The sequence below is a fragment of the Stomoxys calcitrans genome, chromosome 1, assembly GCF_963082655.1.
Source record: "Stomoxys calcitrans chromosome 1, idStoCalc2.1, whole genome shotgun sequence".
Classification (NCBI taxonomy): Eukaryota; Metazoa; Arthropoda; class Insecta; order Diptera; family Muscidae; genus Stomoxys; species Stomoxys calcitrans.
In genome coordinates this window covers 196,863,643-196,877,113 of record NC_081552.1, presented here as the reverse complement: position 1 = coordinate 196,877,113, position 13,471 = coordinate 196,863,643, and the positions used below count along the sequence as shown (strand labels likewise).

Sequence of the window (13,471 nt, the reverse complement as noted above, 5' to 3'; positions counted from 1 at the left end):
GCCATTAAATCCGGATTTAAAGAGCAGTGAATGTGGCATTTGTATCACAGAAGCGTTTTCGCCATAAATACGATACAAGTGCAAAATACCAACGTAGTGGCCTTGAAGCCATCACACCTAATATGATTGGAAAGTCTTCTAACCAAAGACGAAACGCGTCCCATAGTGGTTGATGTGTGTTGCAAAGTTCTATTTGCAAAGAAAAACAGCTCCGATCATTGAGCTCGTCTCGTGAGAGAAACAAACGAAGATTGTGTGATGGTCTATTGATCAAACGAAACTGACAGCTTTTTTTACTATTTTATTGTGAAAATTATTAACAAATTTCTTATTTCTTTATGGGGAGTTCAACATTTGTTCAAATTTTATTTATGTTTCTCAAAAAATAAATGCAGATTTTTGTACACTTTTAGCGTATAATTTGATAAAATTGAATTGAATTCTGTTTTATCTCCAGCCAGATCAATCAATTCCGATTTGCACACCCTAGAAGATGTTAGATATGTACATATGTACAATAATTAATTTAATCACTATTATAACAAACAAACAATGACTTGTTTAAAAATTCTTTTAGCTTAAAATTATTGTTCTGAGGAATACAGCGCTCTAATAGTAATATCTCAATTTGTTGTCTATGGTCAACATACGAATGGAGGGGGAAAACATTTAAACTTAAGCATCGATTTGGGACATTTTCTTAACATTGGGGGATACTTTGAATTTGGCACCAGTAGAAGCAACAATATCATCAACGGTGAAGCCTTCAGCAACTTCGATAAGAGTAAGGCCAACTCCCTTTTCAACTTCGAAGACAGCCTTGAATGAAAGAGAAATGGTTTTGTTACATAGTTGCTATAGCCATTGTGGTTTGTGCAAAGACCTACCTTTTCGGAGATTATTAAATCAATCACAGCCTTACCAGTCAAAGGCAGTGAACAATTTTCCAAGATCTTGGGAGAACCATTGCGAGCATTGTGTTCCATGGTGACAATAACTTTTGTGCCCGGAGCAGCTACTAAATCCATGGCACCACCCATACCTTTGACTAGTTTTCCCTGAAAACGAAATATAAAAAAAAAATCACGCAATTAGTTACCAAGCTAAAACACTTAGCATTTCAACATAATGGGGTGTGTGAACCAGTAAAAGAACAACAAATCACTTTAATTTCCCTGCTTATTATCATTAAACAAGATGCTAATCATATGTGGTCATAGAAGAGAATAGAATAGTTTTCCATGCAATGCTAATCGTAGTTCAAAGCCCCAGACATAGTTATTATACGCTCCACCATAGGATGGGGGTATACTAATTTCGTCATTCTGCTTGTAACACCACGAAATATACGTCTAAGGTCCCATAAAGTACATATATTCTTGATCGTCCTGCAAGTCGATCTAGCCATGTCCGTCCGTCCGTCTGTCTGTCGCAAGCACGCTAACTTTCGAAGGAGTAAAGCTAGGCGCTTGAAATACTTTTTATTAGTGTAGGTCGGTTGGAATTGGAACAAGTAAAAGCGTGCTAAGTTCGGCCGGGCCGAATCTTATATACCCTCCACCATGGATCGCATTTGTCGAGTTCTTTTCCCGGCATCTCTTCTTAGGCAAAAAAGGATATAAGAAAAGATTTGCTCTGCTATTAGAGCGATATCAAGATGTGGTCCGGTTTGGACCACAATTAAATTATATGTTGGAGACCTTTGTAAAATGTCAGCCAATTCGAATAAGAATTGCGCCCTTTGTGGGCTCAAGAAGTAAAATAGAGAGATCGATTTATATGGGAACTGTATCGGGCTATATACCAATTCAGACCATAATAAACACGTATGTTAATGGTCATGAGAGAATCCGTCGTACAAAATTTCAGGCAAATCGGATAATAATTGCGACCTTTAGAGGCTCAAGAAGTCAAGATCTCAGATCGGTTTATATGACAGCTATATAAGGTTATGGACCGATTTGAACCATACTTAGCACAGTTGTTGAACTTCGTAACAAAACACGTCGTGCAAAATTTCATTCCAATCGGATAAGAATTGCGCACTCTAGAGGCTCAAGAAGTCAAGACCCAAGATCGGTTTATATGGCAGCTATATCAAAACATGGACCGATATGGCCCATTTACAATACCAACCGACCTACGCTAATAAGAAGTATTTGTGCAAAATTTCAAGCGGCTAGCTTTACTCCTTCGGAAGTTAGCGTGCTTTCGACAGACAGACGGACGGACATGGCTAGAACGACATAAAATTTCACGACGATCAAGAATATATATACTTTATGGGGTCTCAGACGAATATTTCGAGTAGTTACAATCAGAATGACGAAATTAGTATACACCCCATCTTATGGTGGAGGGTATAAAAATCGGTCCATGTTTTGAAATCGGCCCATGTTTTGAAATCGGTCCATGTTTTGATATAGCTGCCATATGAACCGATCTTGGGCCTTGACTTCTTAAGCCTCTACATGGCGCAATTCTCGTCCGATTTGACTGAAATTTTGCACATGGTGTTTTGGTATTACTCTCAACAACTGTGCTAAGTATGGTCAAATCGGTTCATAACCTGATATAGCTGCCATATAATCCTATCTGGGGTCTTGACATCTTCAGCTTTTAGAGGGCGCAATTCTTATCCGATTTGGCTGTAATTTTGCACATGGTCTTTTGGTATCATTTCCAACAACTGTGTGAAAGTATGATTCAAATCGTTTCATAACCTCATATAGCGGCCATATAAACCGATCTTGGATCTTGACTTCTTGAGCCTATTGAGGGCGCAAATCTCATCCGATTTGCCAGAAATTTTGTAGAATGGCTTCTCCCAATTACCTTCAACATACGTGTCCAATATGGTCTGAATCAATTAATACCTTGGTACAGCTCCCCTATAAAACGTTTGCCAGATTTTGCTTCTTGAGCGCCTACAAGGCGCAATTCTTATCCGAATGTACTGAAATATTACACAATGACTTCTATTGGGTTGCCCAAAAAGTAATTGCGGATTTTTTAAAAGAAAGTAAATGCATTTTTAATAAAACTTAGAATGAACTTTAATCAAATATACTTTTTTACACTTTTTTTCTAAAGCAAGCTCAAAGTAACAGCTGATAACTGACAGAAGAAAGAATGCAATTACAGAGTCACAAGCTGTGAAAAAATTTGTCAACGCCGACTATATGAAAAATTACTTTTTGGGCAACCCAATATAATGTTCAGCATTCAATTCATTAATGGTCCGAATCGAACTATAACTTGATATAGCTCCAATAGCTTAACAGTTCTTACTCATTATTCTTTGTTTGCCTAAAAAGAGATACCGCGCAAAGAACTCGACAAATGTGAACCATGGTGGAGGGTATATGAGATTCGGCCCGGCCGAACTTAGCACGCTCTTACTTCTTTATGTATTTATACTCGTATGGCTGTGGAGAATAGGTACACAGATTGGCCAGCGACAGGATCACGGGGGTGTTAAGATCCACACGGCGGGCTCGTCTGCAGGTGATGCTTAATTTACAACCTGTTTATGTATATGTATATATTCGGCGCTGTGCCGCTTAAGATGGCACGGGCACTGCTTCTTTTCGGAGGTCATGCATGCAGGAGGTATCCTGAAGTGTGTCTCAGACTACCTGTCGCCAAAACCGATTCGGGAAAGGTTGTTGATTTGGGCGGATGCTGTGTTTGATTTGGATGAGGACTCGATTTTCACTGACGTCTCCAGGATGGAGTCAGAGAAGGACTAGGGCTTTACTCGGAGACATTCGATATCGGTATGTCAGTAAGACTGCCGGACGAATTCACGTTCTATCAGGTAGAGGTATGCGCCATTACGTTGGTCGCAAAGGAGATCAGGAGGATGGACCCGTCACTTTCGAAACTCAGAATATGTGTGGCGGAATTTAGGGATAAAAAATCGAAACACCGTAGAGTGAAACAGGGAGTACCCCAAGGCGGGGTGATATCTCTGGTATTGTATAACCCTCACCTAACACGTTTCATGGCATACTCCCTTAGGTAACAACTATTCGGGCATAGCTTTGGCAGAGCAGATTGAAGACTCCACGTTTTTCACCGTGAATGAGAATGCCCCCACTAGGACAAGGTGCAGCAGCTCGCCAGACATTTCCATTGCATCCTCTGATCTCCTGAGTGACGTATCTCATTTCTTTGGAATGAGACCACCACCCCATTATTATCACCATCGACCGACCACCCGACTTCATAACCTCTGAGCGCCGGACGTTTTTGAACTCTCTTATAGTAGCCGATGTCTGGAATATGGGCAGAGTGATCCCGCTACTGAAGCCTGGGAAGGACCCGAGTAAGGGGGAGTTGTACAGACCGTTCTCATTTCTCTCACCAGTAGCCAAGACGCTTGAGGGACTACTCCTCCTGAGCCTCGTTGGAGAATTTCCATTCGCCAAGCATTAGCATGGATTTCGAAGACTGCATAGCACAAGAACAGCGTTGCATGCCATCACCGCACACATTTGCCGCGGCTTCAATCAGCCCAGGCCATGTGATAGGACGGTTCTCGTGGCACTGGACCTATCGAAGGTGTTCAACACGGTCAGCCATGCCAAACTATATGAGGACATCGCCAATACGTCCTTCCAGCCAGGCCTGAAACGCTGGGTCGCGAATTATCTGTGTGTGGTCGCCAGTCATTTGCGAAATTTAGGGATAAGACGCCATAGATATCGTATCATATGCAGACGATTGTATGATCATGGCATCAGGCCCCCCACCCATTGATGACATCTGCGATAGGTTAAACGTCTACCTCAACGAACTTGCCTCTTATTTCGTTACAAGAGATCTGAAGATGGCTCAAGTCACTTGCCGGCATCACTTGAGGTGCGGACAAAGATACCTTGTTGAACATGTACAAATCAATTGGCCGGTCTGTGGTAAGTTATGTAGCGCCAGTGTGGTCTCGTTAGCTATATGACACTCAGTGGAATAATATTCAGATCTGTCAAAATGCCGCTCTTCGAACTGCGACGGGCTGTCTCCTCAGTTTTCATGTGGACCACCTACATCAGGAGATAAATATCCTACCCGTGCGAAGACATGCTGTCTAAGCAATACCTTTTGGGCCGTTATCGCAGAGACCATCCAAATCAACACCTTGTAAATAGGCTCACAGCTATCCCCATATCGTTTTTCATGACCGCTCGGGTAGTTTTGGGTGGATGGTTACCCCTAGACACTTGCTTCTTATTTGGATGTAAATTGTTTTTCCTTCTCCCTACAGTAGCGGAAAATCAGTGATATCGAATGGAGAGTCTCAGTGAGAGGCCGGGCCGCACCGGCTCTTGCTTAAATACTGAGTGTTACTGGTATTCGATATGACAAGGCAAGTTATTGGCACCTTTAAATCGCATCGCTTTCAAAACGGATCGATCCAATGGACCGTAATAAGCTTGCTCACTTTTAGAACTTGACTAGATTCGCTTAAATCGGTTCATCTATCACCTAAATTTGGCATTTTGACAAACTTCTAGAGTCACAGCAAGCGGATTTATTGACCAATCTTTCCAAAACTTTGCACAACGCGATCCACAATAGCTGAGAAGTTTGCTCGAAATCGGTTCAGATTTGGATGTAGCTCCCATATATATGTTCGTCCGATTTTGAAAAATATTGCTATAAAGTGCTAATTTGTCAACCGATTCTCTCGAAATTTGGCAGCAGGGATTTTCTTATAATCTTCGACATTACTGGGGAATATCTTAGAAATCGGTTCAGATTTAGATATAGCTGCCATATATGTATATCGCTCGATTTTCACTTCCAGAGCCGCTGCAAGCGCATTTATTAACGAATCTTGCCAAAACTTTGTACAACGACGTTTCCTCGACGACTACCACAATATTTGAGAAGTTTGCTCGAAATCGGTTCAGAGTTAGACAAAGCTCCCCATATGTTCGTCTGATTTTGAGAAATATTGCAATAAAGTGCTCTCTCGAAATTAAGCAGGAATGATTTTCTTATGACTCTCGACATTACTGGTGAATTTGATAGAAATCGGCGCAGATTTAGATATAGCTCTCATATATGTATATCGACCGATTTTCAGTCCAAGAGTCACTGCAAGCGCATTTATCGACCAATCTTGCCAAAATTTTGCACAACGCTCTCCTCGACGACTACCACAATGTCTGTAGCTCGAAATCGGTTCAGATTTAGATATAGCTCCCATATATATGTTCGTCAGATTCTGGGTAATTTGCACCAATTTTGTTATTTGCCAACCGTAGTTGGTATAGTTTGAACATATTTGCATGAAATTTGATAGCGATTGTTTAATAAGCCATCTGAAAACATTCGCTGAGGTCCATAACCATTGGATCAGACTTGGAAATAAGTCCCACATTGTACCTATAGGGTAGGTGTAGGGTATTATACAGTCGCCACCGCCCGACTTTTGCCATTCCTTACTGTTTGTAATTTTTTTAAATACAAAGAAACTTCAAAAAACATTTCAACTTACGGGTATCATCCAATTGGCCAAATCTCCGGTGGCCGATACTTCCATGGCACCCAATATGGTCAAATCCATGTGACCACCACGAATCATGGCAAAACTATCGTCAGAACCAAAGAATGAGGCACCGGGCACAACAGTCACAGTTTCTTTGCCAGCATTAATTAAATCGGCTTCAACTTTGTCTTTAGTGGGGAAGGGACCCAAGCCCATAATACCATTCTCCGATTGCAGCATCACATTCATGCCTTTGGGAATATAGTTGGAGGAGAGTACTGGAATGCCAATGCCCAAATTGGCATACATGCCATCACGGAATTCCATGGCAACGCGCTTGGCAATACGTTCACGTATGGCCTGGGCGGCAGATGGTTCGCCCTTTTTGTCGCTGCTGGATTCGGTGATGCGCAATTTTTCGATGCGTTTCTCATAGTTGGTGCCCTTGTACAAGCGTTTGACATAAATACCAGGAATATGTATTTGATCGGGATCCAAGGAACCAACAGGAACAATTTCTTCCACTTCGGCAATGGTGATTTTGGCGGCACGACACATGGGGGCATTAAAGTTGCGCGCGGATTTGTTGAACACTGTAAATTATGTTATAATGAAAATCAAAGATTTCAAGCGCTGGGGCGAAAAAACTGAATAGCTTACCCAAATTTCCCAAAGGATCAGCTTTTTGGGCCTTCACAATGGCATAATCGGCAAATATGGATTCTTCCATTACATATTGCCTGCCATTGAATTCCTGCACAACCCTCGGTTTGCTGGCAATCTCAACTGAGCCATCCTTGGCGTATTTAATGGGAGCTCCACCCTCTTGTATTAAAGTACCATAACCAGTAGGTGTGAAGAATGCGGGAACACCGGCACCAGCAGCTCGAATTTTCTCAGCCAAAGTTCCTTGAGGTGTTAATTCCACTGCCAATTCACCGCTTAGGTATTGCTTGGCCAAATCGGCATTCTCGCCCACATATGAGCACACCATTTTGCTGAGTTGACGTGATTTTAGAAGTAAACCCAAACCAAAATCATCAACACCTTATGTGGGCAAAAACATTGTCCTTACAGGATCATTTGGGAAAAATAAATATTTAAAAAATTTCCTACCTCCATTATTGGAAATCGCAGTTAAATTTTTGACGCCCTTCTGCCTGATGGCCTCAATCATTTTCTCGGGAATACCACATATACCAAAACCACCGAACAGAATTTTGGATCCATCTTTGATATCGGCTACCGCATCTGCAGCATTTGTATATACTTTACCTTTAGCCGGCTTACCGCTGGTGGAATAGCAGGCAATGAGCTAAAATGATATGATAAAGAAATGCAACAACAATGTTCAGATTAGTTTGGCACGTGGTGATAACGAGCCATCATAATTGATATTTTAAGACAGCAAAAGTTTTAAATAATACCTAATCATAGATAAGATATGACAAAACATAGACTAAATTTTTCTTTAAATAACAAATTTTAACATACAATAAACATATGACCTCAGGGCAGCCGGTTCCTTGTCACAGACAGACCCGATGAAGTTTTACTCTCATACCGAGCTGTCAGGAGCTGTGTCAACATAGTCAGCAGTGGGTCATCGTTTGTGACGCCTCCGTTTTCTGCCGGGCAGCAATAAAGGCAGCAGTACCTTAACCCCGTAGCGCAGAGGTTAGCATGTCCGTCTATGGCGCTGAACGCCTGGGTTTCGAATCCTGACGAGACCATCAGAAAAAATTTTCAGTGATGGTTTTCCTCTCCTAATGCTGGCAACATTTGTGAGGTACTATGCCATGTAAAACATCTCTCTAGAGAGGTGTCGCACTGCGGCTCGCCGTTCGGACTCCGCTATAAAAAGGAGGTCCCTTATCATTGAGCTTAAAAACTTGAATCGGACTTCACTCATTGATACATGAGAAGTTTGCCCCTTTTTCTTAGTGGAATGTTCATGGGCAAAATTTGCAAAAAAAAAATCCATTTTACCTTAACCCAACTATTATCGTACCAATGCCAGAAAATTCTGCCTTTGTCGGTGAAATGAAGGATAGGTAGAGGTTAAACAGTGTCGGAGATGTCACCCCACCTTGGGGAACTCCCTGTTTTACTCAACGGTGCCTCGACTTATTATCGCTAAATTCCACAAATGACTGGCGACCACACAGATAATTCGCGACCCAGCGTTTCAGCCCTGGCTGAAGGAACGTATTGGCGATGTCTTCAAATAGTTTAGCATGGCTGACTGTGTTGAATGCCTTCGATAGGTCCAGATCCACGAGGACCGCCTACTCACATGGCATGGGCTGATGGAAGCCACGGCACAATGTGTACGGTAATGGCATGCAAAGCAGTGGAATGGTGGATAGATAGAAGTTAAACAGTGCCGGAGATATCACCCTGCGTTGGGGAACTCCCTGTTTCACTCAACGGTGCTTCGACTTATTATCCCTAACTTCCACAAATGACTGGCGACCACACAGATAATTCGCGACCCAGCGTTTCAGCCCTGGCTGATGTCCTCAAATAATTTGGCATGGCAGTGCCACGAGGACTGTCCTATCACATGACCTGGACTGATTGAAGATACGGCAAATGTTTGCGGTGATGGCATGCGAATCAGTTGTTGTGCTATACAGTCTTCGAAATCCGTGCTGATGCTCGGCGAGTGAAAATTTTACAACGAGGCTTGGGAGGAGTAATCCCTCAACCGTCTTGGCTACTGGTGAGAGAAGGGCAATCGGTCTTATGACTCCCCCAAACTCGGGTCCCTTCCAGGCTTCAGTAGCGGTATCACTCTGCCCATCTTTCAGACAACGGGTAAGAGTGTTCAAAAAGAGGATGAGGACAGTTGTAAGTTCCAGATTCTTCAGCATCAATGTAGAGATTCCGTCGGAGCCCAACGCCTTGGGTGACGTGGCGCCACGGATGACATTCGTAGCTTCGTCCACGGTAAATTGTGATGGCTATTTTTCGGCTCGGAGACCACGTATACGACGATTGGCTCTCCTCCTAGCCCCGTCACTCTCGGGATGCACAATAAATTGACGGTTGCACAACCTGCCGCATCTCTTGGGATCAGTCACGGTTACGTCGCCAAAAGTGACTGAGGTCCTGTCATCCCGTATAGCGGGGTTCGAGAGTGACTTAACAGTAGACAACAGCTTGCTTAAACCGGTACCTAAGTTACATTGCTCCAAGTGTTCCAGCCACAAATTCCGCTTATGTTCGTTGACTACCCGGTTTATTTTCAGATTCAGCTCGCTGATTCTGGGGTTAGTGGGGTCCATACCACGAATCCCATCACGCTCGTCTGCGAGTACCACTGCCTGCGCCGGGAAGTTGGGCCGCACTTGGGGTATTCGACCGGCTGGTATAAAGCTAGCGACTGCTGTGTAATGGTGTCTTGGAATTTCCTCTCGGCAACTAACACAATCGAGAGGGTGGCAGTTTACTGAAGCGGCGATTGTTGTACTCTCTGAAGCCGTCCCAATCGACCTTCTTCTGATTGATAAACATCCGGCGCTCAGAGGTATGAAATCGGGTGGTCGGTGGATGATAAGAATTATGTATCTGACGGCTTGCCAGCATACGTCACTCAGGAGATTAGGGGTGCCATAGAAATGTCTGGCGAGCTGCTTTCAATCTACTCTGCCAAAGCTATGCCCCGCTGGTGGTTACCTAGGGGAAAATGCCATGAAATGTGTTGCGCGTTAAAGTCTCCTAGAACCAGACGAGTATGGCCACATAGTAGCTCACTTATGTCGGGCTTGTAAGCTTGGCCATTAACTGGGCTAACAACCGGCGGTATGTACAAGTTGTATAGCTCAATCTCGACAGTACCGGCTTGCCTGCTATCGCAATGCACCCCAACATGGGGTCACCAACGCCAGTCGTGATGGGTCTATACTGCACGGAATAGTGTATCACGAAGGCCAATCCCCCACCTCCATTCCTTGAGTGATCCTTAAGTAGGACATTGTATACTTAACAACTGTGCAAGCTGCAGGTGTTGGTCAGCTTTGTCTCCTGGATTGCTGAAACCAATACATTCTACCTACTCATAAAATCCACGATCTCTTCGATCTTGCCTCTCAGACCATTGCAATTCAATTGCAAAAAAAAAGATACATTTCCCGGCATCGGGCTGGCAACATCGAGTCTGGGACGCTGCTGTTAAGTATCTTGCTACACAGAAGAGGTGAGATGGATCACATAGTCCAACGACGAGGACGCCGAAGGCGACGACACTTTTGATGTCTATGTTCGCGCAGCACCTTGCAACATATTCATTGTGACTATACTCCCGTATTGACGTAAGTCCAGAGCAAGATCGGAAATGTACCTACTCCATGCAACATGCTCCTAAGGTCACTAAGTGAAGCGGCTTACAACCAAGGTTACCAATCGTGTACCCTCCAACCTCAACTAACATGATTTGCCGGACAGTGTTAAATACAGTGCCGGTGTGTAATCACCAGCTGAGCAAATCGCAATGGATAAGGCACAACCCTGCTAGAATGGGGCGAACTGTTTCCATGTATACTACCCATATGTTCCCATTTATACTACCTCCACAAAAATGCAAATTTTGCCCATGAACATTCCACTGAGGAACAGGGGAAAACTTCTCACATATCAATGAATGCAGTCGGTTTTTAGTTTTAAGCTCTATGATAAGGGGCCTCCTTGTTTTAGCCGAGTCCGAACAGTGTGCCGCAGTGCGACACCTCTTTGGAGAGAAGTTTTACATAGTACCTCAGCTGAAAATTTTTTTCTGGTGGTCTCGCCAGGATTCGAACCCAGGCGTTCAGCGTCATAGGAGGACATGCTAACCTCTGCGCTACGGTGGCCTCCATACTACCTCCACACCGAAACAAATATCCCTCCCGGCACCGGATATCTGTGAGCACCACACATGCTGGAACGTTGAGGTCCCATCTGTGTGGTGTTCATTCACAAGAAGCTTAGCTGCGAGCTACCGGGCGCATCCACAGGTTGCGGATAGTGGAATGCTCCATACGGAGTAGCTGTAACGGCCGTCGCGCACAATCAGCGATATCAAGTGGAAAGTCTCAGTGAGAGGCCGGGAGACATCGGCTCTTGCACAAAAACTGAGTGCCTATGATGCCCGATATGACAAGGCGAGTTATTGGCGCCTTTAAATAACCAATGGCCAACATGTTCCCGTGGCGATAGGACCTTTGAACCGGAACGAGCTTTTACACCTACAGGAAAATGTGGCAACAAATATCCTGCCTGTGCGTAAACATAATTACATGCTAAGAGATCCTCAACATATATCAAACAGCGTATCAGGCAGTTCTAAGTAGTATTCACGAGGATACAGTAGCGGCAGCGGCATACAGCTACTGTGCGAATGCCGTTCTTAGAGACGAAACGCCGCCCATAGCTTCCAAAAGGGTTAAAACTTCCCTACTACATTCCAGGCGATGCAGCCACCTCAATTCGTACTGGGTCTATGATTGATGGTTCGTATGTGACCTGGAACTACACGACACACGTCACCTGTTCATCTGCACAGCCAATTCTACTAGACTTACTATCAGCTTACTCTGGCCTCTCTAAGAGCATCCCCGAGCGCATTTGGGCATGGGAAGTCACTAATTGAAGTTGTTTGCCTTCAATTTGAAGTTTGACAGAAACCATCATCTCCAAATTACCTCACCGTATAATACTACCCTCGTATCCAACTCTCGCCATCTCACTATGTAAGCAAATGATCTGCCGCAATCAGCACACGTGGAGAAGAGAGCACCATAAAAACATCTGTATGCGAATCATAGAAACGAATACGACGGCATACGCTTGAAATGAGACAATGTTTTCGTATTATTTTCTCAAACGATGATAAAAATAAAAATGGGCAATGCAAAATAACTTGTTTATAATATATGTAAAATTGCCCGATTTATTATTGAATAACAATAACTAGACATTCAACTTACAAAAACAATAATTGTTTTCAGAACGAGACTGTAATTCTTTAAGAAAATGTCTGTTAATAATGGAACACAGTTAAAATATCATTTGTCAAAGGTTATTGCGTTTAGCAGCACAATGTCATCATTGAAATTATGCATTTGGAAGCATTCCAACAGGTATGTACAAACATACATACACATGTGCCTCCGGTAAACATGTACATCCACTCAAATGTTAAGTTTCCTGCTCTTGAAGCAAAGTCGAGGCAAAGTAAGAAGAATTTTTAATTTGATAAGAGAGCAGAATATTCCATAGTTACGTATTATTCTAATATCTTGCCCATCACCTACCCTTCCCATACAACAAGTTTTCAGTGTTAGTGTTCTTTGACGCCGCAACTAGTGGCGGCATCAGCCCTCCACTAGCAGACCCAATTATCAATTAATTCACTTACCTTAAGTGCAGTATTTTTATTGTAGACACCATTACTGAAAAAGGCACGTCTTGCGGCTTGTTGCACCAACATTTTGTTTTCTTGCTTCCGACAAAGTTTAAACTTTTAAAAAATCTAGAAAATGTGTAAAGCAATATTGGCGTATAAAGGTATATATATATATCAGGAATATAGCTGGATAATTAATATTCACATCTATGCTATATATTTATATTATTATGTATTGACACGTTTTGATCGTCAGAGGCCAACTGGACTCGGAAATCTGGTGATCCACGCACGTACTCGTATCTCTTACTGAACATTTGGAAAATATCTTGAAAATATGAAGAGAACTGAGCAAAAGCTTGCAAGTTTTCTTATCAGCTGATTCTGTTCTTAAAATACAGTGTTGGAAAGTACATAGTACTTTCGTTTGACAATATAAGTATTAGGTGTAGGAAATTATTAAGGGCACGTTTTGGGGAAATTTTTCAGCTAATGGCTGGTACCAAGATATTGGGTTGCCCAAAAAGTAATTGCGGATTTTTTAAAAGAAAGTAAATGCATTTTTAATAAAACTTTGAATGAATTTT

The 13,471-nt window shown here is 42.9% G+C and overlaps 1 protein-coding gene across 2 annotated transcripts; it reads right to left on the bottom strand.

Moving 5' to 3' along the window:
• Positions 1-249: 249 nt before the first annotated feature.
• LOC106085790 (succinyl-CoA:3-ketoacid-coenzyme A transferase, mitochondrial) lies at positions 250-13,202 on the bottom strand. Of its 2 annotated transcripts, XM_013250204.2 has the most exons (7): positions 13,090-13,202; positions 12,897-13,010; positions 7,613-7,811; positions 7,157-7,543; positions 6,506-7,089; positions 888-1,058; positions 250-819 (listed from the first exon to the last, which is right to left on the bottom strand). In XM_013250204.2, exons 2-7 carry the CDS (start codon positions 12,966-12,968, stop codon positions 676-678), a joined length of 1,557 nt encoding a protein of 518 aa, XP_013105658.2. In that variant the 5' UTR covers positions 12,969-13,010; positions 13,090-13,202; the 3' UTR covers positions 250-675. The 2 variants fall into 2 exon arrangements, with proteins under 2 accessions (XP_013105658.2, XP_059216315.1); XM_059360332.1 differs by having other exon boundaries at positions 12,897-13,202.
• Between the last annotated feature and the right edge of the window lie 269 nt (positions 13,203-13,471).

Coding starts and splice junctions, on each gene's coding strand:
- LOC106085790 (XM_059360332.1), bottom strand. CDS start 12,968: ATGTTGGTGCAACAAGCCGCAAGACGTGCCTTTTTCAGTAATGGTGTC. Junction 7,544..7,612: donor TGCGATTTCCAATAATGGAG/GTAGGAAATTTT, acceptor TGCCCACATAAG/GTGTTGATGATTTTGGTTTG. Junction 1,059..6,505: donor TGGCCAATTGGATGATACCC/GTAAGTTGAAAT, acceptor TTTCGTTTTCAG/GGAAAACTAGTCAAAGGTAT.